The sequence below is a fragment of the Montipora foliosa genome, unplaced genomic scaffold (genome assembly GCF_036669935.1).
Source record: "Montipora foliosa isolate CH-2021 unplaced genomic scaffold, ASM3666993v2 scaffold_327, whole genome shotgun sequence".
NCBI classification, from domain to species: domain Eukaryota; kingdom Metazoa; phylum Cnidaria; class Anthozoa; order Scleractinia; family Acroporidae; genus Montipora; species Montipora foliosa.
In genome coordinates, this window is record NW_027179627.1 from 15,001 (window position 1) to 28,695 (window position 13,695).

General features: G+C 39.1%; 1 protein-coding gene across 1 annotated transcript; it reads right to left on the minus strand.

The window, feature by feature from the left end:
- Window positions 1–4,534: 4,534 nt before the first annotated feature.
- Window positions 4,535–5,788, minus strand: LOC137987289 (uncharacterized). Its single transcript, XM_068833693.1, has one exon. It carries the CDS (start codon window positions 5,786–5,788, stop codon window positions 4,535–4,537), a length of 1,254 nt encoding a protein of 417 aa, XP_068689794.1.
- Between the last annotated feature and the right edge of the window lie 7,907 nt (window positions 5,789–13,695).

The following is a 13,695-nucleotide window of genomic DNA, read 5'->3' on the forward strand; positions in this document are numbered from 1 at the left end:
CTCCAATTGGGGGCAAGAGAGGATGACGTAAGAGAACGAATCCCCCATACTAGGGCCAATGATAGTTTTTTTAAAAATCAAATTGTAGCTTCGCAGCTATTTTTAGATAGGCACCTTATTGGCCAGTTGTAATGACGTAATGAAATAGATTTTAAAAACTATGATGGGGCAATTTGATGGGACATGAGCTTGCACCATGGGGATCCGTTCTCTTAGCTCATCCTCTCTTGCTGGGGTTATTTGGGACTTGGACTCCTTTAATTTCTGGCATGAAGCCTTTGTTCGCCGATCGGGCTTACCGACACAACCTAGTGGCCAAGCTAGTGCAATCAAAGAGCAGGAAGCCCGTGACCACTTCCACGCGCGAGATATTTTACCAATTATCGGGCGTAGCAGCAATAGCAATCGCGATGTTTCTTTCGACACTCAATTGAAAACCACCCGAATATGAAATGACTCTTTCAATTCGTTTGCAGATGCTGTTTACGTTTCCAGCACCTCTCGATAAGATGGTGAACGTTGTTGAAGGTGAACAATGGAAGCGGATTCGTAGCATTCTGACTCCTAACTTCAGTGCGTATAAGATGAAACAGATGCTTCCTCTAATAAATTCAGCTTGCGACATGTTGATGGAAAAGCTTGAAGAAATGTCACAGTCTGGAGAAAGCTTTGACATCTTGGAGTAATAGATATCTTATTTGCTTAATTCAGTTAAATATTTCAGAAAATGTTACAGGAAAGTTTATTTATTCTTTATTCATTCATTACAATATAGAACGGTTTACATGAACAGCTGAGTGTCGAAAGTGATTTCATCGATTGCTTTGTTTGTGCATTTCCACGCACCGTGATTGGCGTAAAATTTTCGAGCCAAATTCTCAGGCAATCAGGGGTAAATACAGCGGTATGCGTTATGATTGGCCCATTTGATTTTCCGCCTCTTTTGTGATCTGCCAAAGTATATACTTTAGTCTTACGGCACTCAGTTGTGAGCGCTCTTAAACTCCACCTGTGTAACTACACATGCTCATCTCACTCGTGTGATTAGTTCAGTTTCCTTGCCATCTCCTTCCACCGTACTTGCTTGCGTTTACATGTGTTATTATTTTAACTTATACCTTTCCTTCCTGTTTAATTCCGAGCAGATGTTATTATCGATTCTTTTACCTTTTCCCGATAGAACAGATCTGAAGCAAGAGATTGTGAAGTCTCTTGGTCATAACCTTTGATTTGTTGGATAGATAGATGATAGTTAGATAGATAGACAGATAGATAGAAAAAAAAGAAACAAAAGAAAAATAGAAAAAAAATAAACAGATATTTATTTGACTAAATACTTGGAGCATAAGCTAAATTTATTTGCATTTATGCTTATATAAAAAGGCAAAAGTTTCCAAAAGTTAAAAGTTCTACAGTGATAATTAGAATAAATAAAAATATCACTTGCTACAAACATGGCTTAAAATGAGACTATCCTTACAGAGGGGTTTTTCCATAAAGGTCTTGCAAAGTTCCTTGAGTTCCTCAGTGAATATTTGCTAGTATTTCCAACTAGAAGCAGTTTGTGAAGGCTGTGTCTAGTGTTGGTGGCAACGTCATCGGAGAGTTTGGCCGCAATTTCCTCTCTTCTTTCAAATAGCGTTGTGAGTGCTGCATGAGGAGGTAAAGCCTCGCCTTTATTGTATAAAAACAAATAGATTCCATTGTGACGAGGGTTTCTTCAGCTAAAGAATTAAGAAGACGTCAAAATGTGGAAAGAACATTAGTGACATTCTCGCCTGCAGGCTTTAAATTTGTAGGTATCACGTTTTGACGTCATCCGGCTTTGATCCGTTCGGGAGTATGCGCAAAGCGACGACGACTTTTACAGGAACGTCATTTCAAAATAGAAATTCACATTGTTTGATTCACTAAAATATTATTTCAAATCGTTCAGTATGGATGTGGCAGCTATGCAAGAATTAACCTGGTACGCATGATTTTGAACTTTTCAATCAGAGAGAAAATGGGCGATCCGTCGTTATGCGATCAATTTCTGATTTGGTCACGTCGTGTCGTGGTTTTGAAGTGGACGGCAAAGAAATGTACCGAAATGCAAGCTACACTCGTAAAGCGTTATTCTCCCTCGGAGACCCACGGGAAAACAGTGGGGGCTAGGGAAACGTCTAAACGGCACTGGAAAAAGGCATCAAAAGCAAAATGGCGCTGGGTGTCCTAGAATAGTAGGGCACTTACTTTAATTTATTCAGACTGTTTAGTTGTTTTTTGGGGTTGCTTTCGACTTCGGTCAGTCTCTTGTCTTGTCTTGCGGGGCTCTCATTCATTTCGACGTCGTCATTGCCTATGCTCAGTCTCAGTTTTGTACCCATTGCGACAAAATGTAATCAAGTGATTTATCAAGTGCCAGTTAAAATACTACCCAGGTGAGATGTAGTAAGATCTAGAGTGCACAGTGCTACAATTGTAGTTTGCTGTGAAACTGGCATGATTGGTATATGGTTCAAAGGAGATCATGGTGAATTTTAAGCCCTGTAAATGAATGAAGTTCCGTATTAGTGTCAGCTGTATGCAGAACGTACGAAGTTTTGTAATATTAGTATAATTACATTTGTGATTATTGAAAATTCTTTGCGGTGATTGGTTGCACTTGAGGTGATTATTAAGTGATAATCACCTAAGCCGTTTTCTTTTTCAAAATGGCTGCAAGTCGTTTTGTCGAGGTGACATGCGAAGAAATTAATTGTTTCAAAGAAAATTCCTTTAAAAGAAAAATCACTTATGTAATTATACTAAAACAATTATTCGACCCTATTCACCTCAGGCTCGGTGAATATCGGTGATTATTTCATCGTTGCCACTTACATACCTACTAAATGTTCCAATGACTGAAAGTCCGGGAAGGGTTAGCTAAAGTAGCAGGGAAGAGTGGGGCTGATGAATTAAACTGAAAGGGATTTATACAAAATACAGAAAAATCCCTCCAGCAGGTGGTTTATAAAGATAAATCCTCGAATGAGGGATTTTATAAAAGTCAACCGAAAAATGAATTAATGCAAATGAATTTTCATTGATAGTTTTCATTAAAACAAATTTAAATAGAACCTCGCTCTTCCCGGTGAAATCGAATTCCTTCTCTGGACAAATCTTTATTTAAATTTTCAACAAATATCTAAAAAAAAAAAAAGAATTTTGTTTACTTAAATAACCATGTGTTACAATTTAAAGTCTTGAAATTATGAAAGTACACCGATTAAAAGCAACACGTCCAAAACCAGAATTTCCAGCTTCATTGTATCGTTTAAGAGGTTTTGAACTACCTTCTTCATCATCTAATTCGACTTCACGTTTTATTGATAATTTTTCAGGAGCAACAGACTTGGCGGGCAATGACCCAGCTTCACAACTGCCTCGACTTCTTACTTGAAATATCAGGGCGTTGATAGTCTTGAGAAGCTCTTACCTCTCTATGCCTTGTGCGCTCCATGACATTCTTGTCTGGAATTCCTTTCTGTAGTCCCCGAGGAGTTAGGACAATGTGCGAGCCTTTGCGCCATACGAGTCACGCGAGCCATGGCTGCGAGCCATGCGAGCTATGACGTAATTATTGTTTGTAAGCGCTATTTGAAATGGGTGCTTTAATAGACTTAAGGTGGCTGGTACCAGTTTTCAGGTTTTTGACGTCTTATAACTTTGAAAGAATAGAACATAAAGGCGGACCAGGGCCACTGTAATATTTTGATATGGTTGGATTATATAACTTATACTTGACCAAAAGCAGCTGTTATTTTGTCATCAGCAGTTACCATGGCAACGTTACACAAGGATTTTCCAGCCCTGATCTTTAGCGTATGTCACTAATAGCTAAAAAATTAACCCGGTGACCCCATGTTTTTTTTTGGCAGTAGCCTTTAGCATCTGAAAAGGAAAATGCACAGCAATTTAAAAAGAATTTTACGGAGCCGATTTCTTGAAAACTTGGAAAAACGACAATTTGCCCAAAGTAGAAATTTCCTTCCGTAGAATTTTTTAATTTTTTTTCTGACGTTTCCTCTCAATGGTAATATTATATTGAAACAATAAAAAGAAGGGGTCACCGGGCTTGTTTTCGTGCAAAAGCCTTCGTGAGTTCCGTTATTCCTACGCGCGTACACACGCATTAAAAAATCCAGACTTTATAAGATCTGCAGTTGCGCATGAGCCGTTTCGACTACCGCTGACTGCTTCGTGTGCCCGCGTGGGCACCTAGTGAACCGTTTAATTCCAAATGTTTGCAGCTAAAAGATCATTTACAGATCTTTAGAGTTGTCGTTGTCGTTCAAGACAAACCTCCAGGACTTACTCTGAGGATTTCTCCACAAATTCTGGGTAGATTTGCCATGTTTTTGTCAAAAAGCATCAAGCGAAAGTTTGAAATTGCTTACAGAACACGTGCGCTGTCGGTGTTGGTTGAAGATATATGAAGATCGCGAGGATGGTTCTAAATATCGTAAAAGGTGGAGTTTCTTTGTTTGATAATTTTTACTGGCATTTTGTCCTATTCTTCGTGGCTGATTTCGTCGAAGTGTTTAACGATGGCGGTCAGTATCCTCTTCGTTCGTGTTACTCGCGGTGCCTTCGCTGATGAAGATGTCGGTGGATTGGATAGGATAGCGACCAGTGCCCTTTTACCAAATGTGGTGTAAAGTTTGTAAATGTCGTCGTAAGATAGACCACTATCGGCGATGTTTAAGGCCATTGATCTTTTAATTGGCCCAGTATCGCTTGTGTTGAACAACTTGTCACTGAATGTTAAAAGAAGTTCATGGCGTCGATCGAGGTGGAGCATGTTTTCAACTGCGTGGGAAACACTGGTGATACTGGAATTCTCAACGATATCTTTTCTGGAAAGGCTAAGCGATGACTCAAAAAGAATTTTTCTCAGTGCTCTGACATCTTCTAACGCATCGTGAGCATCGAATTGTTCGTTGAACAGATGGGTGTAAAGACTGCTCTGGTTCGGTTTACAATATCCACCAGTCTCAATTTCAAGTGCTTTGTGTTTGTCTTTTATCAGATTTTTTACTAGCTGTAGGCTGTCCGCAAAGTAGACGTTCATGTCATTAAGGCTATCCTTGAAGTTGTCATCACTGTTTCGGAGGAGAATGGGGACATCGAACGTTGCAGAATTATGTCCAATTAAGACCGTTAAATTATTGTCCACTTCATCACAATTCTTAATTTGTTTTATAAAAGTTAGGAAGTCACGAAGTGCCTCCTCTATGGTTACACTTTGGACAGGATTGTTTCTGTGGTATAATGTTCTTATTCCTCTGATGTTCTTGATGGTCATACCATTGACAAGGTAGGGGCTATAACTTATGCTACTTTGGGGGAGAATAAAAGTTGAAAATTCATGTCTGCCATTTTCACTCACAGCAGACAGCTGGCATATCTCAGCCAGCTTTCCTGTGCATGTGGTTTCTGTGTCAAAGATGATGAATTGATATTTGTTAGTGGAATCATATGATAAGTGAATGACTTTTGGTCTTGCTGTGTAGGGAGGTAGTATTTCCTCATATCTTCTCAGTTCTGTTTGTGATAATTTAGTAGGCACATCAAATACAATTTGTGGCTCTGTTCTTTTGCTGGATGTATCCAGATTTAAACCCACTGATGACTCATATGTGATTCCTTCATTTGCTTCCGTTCTCAATGCTTGTTGATTTTGTTGCTGAGATAATTGGTTCCGCCTTCGCTTGAATTGCTTTGTCCCTTTTCGTTGTTTGTCACAAATAACCTTCCTGTCCATTGCATTAGCATGTTTCTTATGGTAATAACCAGGCTCAATATTAAGGGCTTCCAATGTTTTTCCAATGTAGTCATAACCAATGTTGGTCTGTGCCACCCCACATGCTACGCGGAAGTTGTTACTCTCGCTGCCCCCATAAAAACGTGTTTTAGGGTTCTTAGAACCTACAGTGCTGTTGAGACTTTCATTTAGCTGTGAATTTGCACATGGGGCAAGTTTGTTTACCACAATGTCAGTTGAATATTCCTCCAAAATATCAATTAAAGCCTTTTTGAGTGAGTCTCCAAAAAGATCTTTACCATATGGCAAATCTGTGTGTTTATAGGCTGCCGGATTTTGTTTGCTGCCACACCATGAATTATCACAACAAGTGTGGTCCCCAAATGCATGTGGAACAATGTTTTTGAGGCCTTTCTTTAGAGAATTAGAATCTCCAACATTTTGGTTGATACAGTAACTGAAACACGTAGTCAAATAATTGATCACTTTGGGACTCAGAACTGAACAATTTGATCCTTTGAAACGGTCTCTAAGGTTATACAGTCTAGAATTTAGCGATCTCTTGGCATGAACAATGTCAGACCATTTCTCAACACCGTAGGGAATTTTGTTTTTTATGTCTGCTAATGTTGTGGAATCATCATCCCCAACATAAATGGAAAATTTGACTCCAGATTTAGGAGCTTTACTCCACAGTTCACAGGCCACATCTCTTTCCATTGATTTTGATGATCCACTATGATTTTTTCGACAGTCATGCCTTTTGTCTTTCCCGGTTAATTTGTTATGGATACATACTCTACATGTCTTGCATCTGGTGGAGTAACTAACAACTTTTCCAGTAGCAAGACCCATGGCAGCCCCATGACCAGTTGAAGAATTGTGTCCCCTTCCCCTTTTTTGCCAACCCATATCGTAAGAAACTGCGATTCCAACAAGGCCATCTGTTGATGGACCAGAGGACTGCTTAGCTACTTTTTTTTCTAAATTCAAGTTCATTTCACAGCTTTCCCTTGCAACTTTCTCTACAGCATTGCCAACTTCCCTTTCTCTTCTTTTAAACAAGCGATGATTCATGGTTGGTATGTTCATTGCAGACACTAAATTATTTAGGTGTGTATTCCCCATGCCAGCATGAAGGGATCCTAATACTGCCCTTGTGTTGATATCGCTAACAAGAGGACCACGGTTTCCAGCTCGGTGTTCTCCAGAGGATTTCACTTCATTTATGTGACCACAGTAGCTGCATTTAATGCTAAAGATACTACAAAGACCACTTCGTTTTTCTCCAGTAATGTTTACGAGGGATAATGGACCTGTTGAAGCAATAAATGAACTTCATGTACATGTAGTGACTAATTTGTTTCTCAGCCAATGTTGCATAAAATCAAATGATAAATCATATTATTTTTTGTCTCATGCTCAGGGATGTTAAATGTACTCATGAAAAAGAATGGACCTTTATTGTTCCATTGTTTTATTGCTACATCGTGTTAGTTTTCTATTTGCAAAATGGAAATATCCATGCTGTTATTGATGTTTTGGTTACAACAAGGCAAAGGACCTAAGCATTTGAATATCACATTAACTTGAATGGGGCAACAAAACAACAAATTGAAGAATATAAATAAGTAGTAAGCAAAAAAAAGACCTTTGAAGCCTCTGACTTGTGAATACACAGTGTACCTTCCAATATTGGTAAAATTGATGGTGGCAAATAAAGTATTGTATTGTACTTTGCAATTTGATTGGCATAGATGAGTTGTATTTCAGCTTATAACATGGATGACAAATTACTCCTTAATTTTGGTGCGAAATTTCAGCGTTAATTTATAATGTTGCCATGGCAACTTTTCCTACAGTGCCAAAATGGCGTCTTATGAACGTAATTTGTCACCCATAATGTTAATAGCTAATCAAATGGTATACTCCTGAAATTAGGGAATAAGTCACTTGTGTTTTGTCCAAAATCAGATAAATTCCAGAGCCTTTGGGCTGAGGAAATTATTTGATTTTGGACAAAGCGTGGGTGAAATGATGATTCCCTGACTTCACTTGTAACCTTTTGATTACCCATACTATTTTGTTCATACCCATGTAAGATAATTTCAAAAAATGCCAGGCACTATTACAAACAGATAAGTAAGCATCTTCCATCGCTAATATTTGAGATTTTAATTCACAAACAATTCGATATCAAAATATCACTCGTAATATTTTCAACTATTTTTCACAAAATAATGTTCCTTTTTTTATGACTTGGGGATTATATAGCAATTCACATCAATACAAAAGTTACTCTATTCTACACTAATTTTACTTCATATCAGTGATGTACTTAAGTACACAATTGTGTTGTAGTCTACTTGTATGGTAACAATGAAACGATATTTTTCTTAAAAGTAGAAAACTATAATTTTGCTTCCCTACTATTGCTTCAAGAAACTTCTGAAGACACCAAGAGACACTCACCTTCTTTACAGTTTGAACAAGATTTCAGGTCATTTCGCAGAACGTGAAGTTCAATCAGTCTTGTACCACAAATATCAACCCCATGTTTAGGTTGCTGTAATGAAAATATATTTGCTAAGCCATTTACTTTCTGATATTTAAATTTTTCAAACTAAAAGGCAAAGTAACAGGAAGGAAATGGAAATGGTCGATCTAGCTAATTTGCAATATTTGAGCCAACATTTGGCACAGTGTTAGCGACGTAACGATAAATATTTATCGCATAAACAACATACCTGTGACCTCGTTTCTATTTTTCTTGGAGGTTCAAAGTCTTGTTCCTCTTCAGGGTGATTTTCGTTGCCTTGGGTTATGCATTTTTTTGCTCTGGTCAGATTTGCTACGGATTGAATTTGTCGTTTGGAAGCAAAGCATCCTTTGTGTCGCCTGGACTCGTAGTTTGGTTTTTCGTCTTCTCTATCTCCTGCATACGCAATATTTGTCGAGCAAACAAAATACAACCCATAGAATGTTGCGAAGAAGAACAAGCAAAATGATTTTTGTTGGTGTGTCCATTCTCAATATTTATGTCCACTTTGCGAGTCCTTTATACGCTCCCTGTGGCCGTAACGATCGATCGAGTTGCCTTTAAAACTTGGGAAACATTGAATTCCAGAAACAATTTTTCTTAAATACACAGAATTGACTAAAGTTGTTCTAGCAGGAAAAGTCTCTTTTAAATGAAAATTTCGTCTCGAACAGTACAAAAGTGTCCTTGCGCGAAAAAAGCCGCACGCCGCCATGTTTGTTTTGGGTTTTCGGGTTTTAAATCTCGCGCCTGTATCGTGCGTGTTACTCACGCATGACGCAACGAAGGTGACTTACTCCCCGCGCGAGGAAACTGGTACCAGCCACCTTAAGTGCAAAATTCGCACGGCTCGCTGGCTCGCAGATTGTCCAGCCCCGTCCTCGGGTTGCCAAGGAGTTTAAGAAAGGACGACGACTACGGTCACGGCAACGTAAAAAAGCAGTGATATTATTGGTTAAAACAACCAAAAAGATCGTGCTGCACGTGCGGCAAGCATTTTTGAACATTTCTCTCCCGTACTCGTCAAAACTACTACGTGAAATGACGAAATTTAAGGTTTTGACGACAACGTGGACAAACTACAGTGAATCCTAAGTCTCACGCTTTACTTCAAATCCGTCCGTACCAATCCAGTTATAGGACACTTCGCCCATATTGCATAATATAAAAAGTTTGGAATAGTCATGAAATACTTAGAATAGCTCAAACATATTTTAAAGTGACGTTTTCGAGGCCGTAGCCGTCGTGGTTTCTTAAACTCTCTGCTATCGTTGCACGGAGACCGGTTTGTGAATTGCCCCTCGATTCCAGCTCCTTTGCAAAACCTTTTAACCGTTTCCGCCAGCATATTGTGACCCACTGGACATATTTCATACCAAATGTCTTAGATTCTCCAAATGAGATTGCAGTGTTGTTTTGAATCCTCTTTTGAATGCTTAGAGCAGGCGTAGCTCTGAGCACTGACAGAGGGAGGGGGGTAAAGGGTGCACCGTCCGCTTCCATTGATACCAGTTTCGTAACTGAAGGAACTACCGACGTTAAATAAAGTGACTTTACCTTTACCTCTACCTGACTACCAGGTAAAGCGCCTACGACTCCCATATGCTTGTGCTTCTTTTGTATTGGGTAATGATTTAGTTGTATGAACGATGTCTTACTGCTATTTTCATATTTCTGCGGAATTCATCTTCAAGCGCCAAGGGCCAAACAGCGTTTTTGGTTCCATCAATCAAAATTCCGACGCCAACTACAGATGACTAAATCAATTGATGCGTGACATAACCCTCCAATCAGCTTCTTTCGTTCCCACGGTACATTCGTGCAGTCAAACTCGACGTTGATGGAAAGCGATGGAATCTGTACGAATCTTTCTAAAAACGTATTATAATGGTGTTCGAACTGTGAACTAAACAATAACTCTTATTCACTTTCTGGAAGCGGAGTCGATCTTCCCAGCTATGTTCGGAAATTTGATTGATGGAAGCCACAACGCAGTTTGGCGCTTGATGATCTCGTACCTAGATCTCTGGGTACGCGAATAGACGCTTGAAGGTAAGATTCCGCAGAATTATGAAAATTACAGTAAGTCTAAGATGGCTACCCACTCATGAAAAAATAGGACGGAAAAGTCATTAAGAGTATTAGTAGAATTCAGGTCTTCTTACTAGAGCCCGCCATTCTTTTAGTCAGCTCTTATCAATGGTGGTGACCAATAGAAACAAACGGCGTTGAATAATAAATTCAACTTAAAAATTATTATATGATAATCATTATGCAATTATCCTTTTGATGGCTTTCAGAATGTGTAAACGATAGAAACTCTTACAGCTGTAATGGTTCACTGCTACAACAAAATACGACATGCAACCTCATCAAATAAACAGTCATTTTCTCATTACTTTACTATAAAAGACTACAAAACCTTTTTGTGGAGTTCATAGTAGATCTTTGGGAAGACAGCAACAAAAACTAAAAAATCACGTTTAAATGATATGCTTCTGCAAACCCCAATACATTTACTATCGCTTCAATTAGTATTGATTCTGTTTCTAAATTAAAAAGTGACCATCTTGTAATTTGGAATTTATTACTCTACGAAATATCACGCTATCATTTCAAAATTTGCCATACAATTTTCCGTCCATGCAATCTCTCCAGAATTTACAATGGCTCGATTAAGGTATATTAATTTAGATACCCTTTATTATCAAACTAAGGATCGAATTGTATCTGTCACTTAGCTCGAATGAAAACTTTATGTTCAGGCGTCCCTCTTCCAGCTCTCCAGTAATTTAGGATGAAGTGCCTTGTGATGTACTACATATTTTGCTTGCGAATAGGCATGGCTTGATCCCAGGAATTGGCAATTTCTAAGTATTATCAATTCCTTGACGCAAATAAGAGAAGCCTTTATAAAAGATGCAACTTTAGATAGTTCAGCATCAGACACGACGCCGCTCAGAGAGAAGGTGAAGACGATATCATTATACTCTTTTTCTTGTCTCAGGTCACCTTGGTTGTAGCGTACAGTAATACAACCAGTCATAAAACATTGCAACAATGCTGAGAACCAAGCTTTTCTTCGCGAATAGCAAGAGCACGCTCATGATACTCTCTTGCTTGTTTCAGGTCGCCTTGATCACAAAGTACATTACCTAAATTGTTTAAAGTTGTTGCGACATCGATATGCTAAGAACCAAGCTTTTCTTCGGGAATAGCAAGAGCATGCTCATTATACCCTCTTGCTTGTTCCAGGGCGCCTTGGGCACGAAGTACAATATTTACCCAAATTGTTTAAAGTTATTGCGACAAAGATATGCTAAGAACCAAGCTTTTCTTTGCGAATAGCTATAGCAAGGGCACGCTCATGATAATCTTTTGCTTTTTCCAGGTCACCTTACACCTTTTCTTTAAGTACCTTACCCAAATTGTTAAAAGTTGTTGCGACATCGATATGCTGAGAACCAAGCTTTTCTTCGCGAATAGCAAGAGCACGCTCATGATAATCTTTTGCTTCAGAAAAGTCACCCTGGTTTCATAGTACAGCACCCAAATAGTCAAAACATGTCGCCACATCAACACATTGAGAACCAGGCTGGTCATTGGCTTTTTCGACATCTCCTTCAAAAACATCGTTATGGTTACTCAAATTAAGAGCCTGAATGCCAAATGTTTTGGCTGTACTATAATCACAATGAAAAAGACAGATATTGCCTAACTTGATAAAATAATGTGGATAATATTTCACGCTTAAATTATTACTTTTCCCTAGCTTAGATATGTCTCCTGCATCCATAGCATTTACAATTTCCGTCATTAGGCATCTTAAATGAGGTATTAAGTGCAAGCTTTTAGTGACGGAATCTAAACTAAGGAGGCTTTTATCAACTGCAAATTGGCAAAAAGACGTAATAACGCCATCAAGAACTCTAAAGTTCTCAGTTTCCAAATATTCCTGAGCAATATTTCTTTGGATAACAACTCTCACAATCCGATGAACGCGAACGAAGGCGTCACTGCCGTCTTCTTCAAGTGAAACCAGTGAGCTTTTTCGAATCCTCAAGTCAACAATATCTGCATCATTAAGTTTGTCTGCTGCGCTACTATCGTTTTTGTTCTGGAAATTCAGAACGTAGTTGATCAAAAGTTCCAGGTTTAATGGTTGCTGAGCGCAGAGAGAAATGAGATGGAATGCGTGATTTAAAACCTTATCAGATGACATCACACGGTCAATGGCCAATGAAATCGCGGCGGTCATGGAGTTTGGATAGCTTGGATTTGATTTGGCATGGAAGGCCTCAGTGTTAGCGCGCTGACCTTTGGAAAGCTTCTGTAGATAATCTTTCCAGCCAAAGTTAGAGGATGATTTGGTTCCTCGTACTTGTTGGACAAACGTGGCGGCGCTTGCTAAGGCAAGGGGTTGATAATCTAATGACTGCACAACTTATTTTGCGGTGTCATCGTTATCGATGCCAGAGATGGAGGTTAATAAAGAAATCGCGTCATATAACCTCATGCCCTTGCTCACAGATATGTGATGAATGAAAGACGTTTCTGAAGGTATAGCAGCGGTGTCTTGGCATGTTATTAACACTTGACCGTTACGCCATTTCGTACTTCCCCTTCTGGCAAATGACAACTTATTTCATGTAAACTCACGACGTTGTCCACTATCAACAGCCAGGAAGAGTAAAGCTCCACTTTGGTACTAACTAAGGACTTTATGTTTGTGATCTTCTCCTTTGTTTCCATATCTTTATTTTTTAAGATTCTGCAACACTGCATCTTCCGGACATTTAAGATTTCGAGCAAAAGAAACATAAGACTCGAAGACTGAATCGAGGTTTTGCGCATTTAGAGTCATTAAAAATGCCTTCACATTTGCGACCTTTGTTTCTTCCTCAAACCATTTCTCCGCAACCAGAGCGCTCAACTGAGATTTGCCGCTTCCCGAGTTTCCTGAGATGCACAGGTAACTCAATGGTTTTCGTTGGCTTCCTTTAGTCGCCTTACCTTTTCAGCTATTTCTTCCACCTCACAATCTCGTCCAGCAATTTCGTGCGATGGCTTGGGAGGGAGAACGCAAAATGGAGGGGAAGGGAGATGTTGAAGTATGGTTACGGTAATTTAACTACGGTTCTGTGCGTAGCAGGGACGTTGCAAAACGAGCAACTACTTCTTGAGATGGTTTTAATAGGCGCCGAGTCATGACTATTATTCATGTGACCGATTGAAACTATATACTTTTGTCCTTCAGTAGACTCTGAATCATAAGTAAGGGCGATCGATCTGTTTGATTTAAAAGGGTAAGCTGTGGTCAAAACACCTACGCATTGTGTCTGAGGATACGATACAACGTAAATAGCCC

Excerpts from the sequence above, each read along its gene's own strand:
- LOC137987289 (XM_068833693.1), bottom strand. The coding sequence starts at position 5,788 with ATGGACAGGAAGGTTATTTGTGACAAACAACGAAAAGGGACAAAGCAA.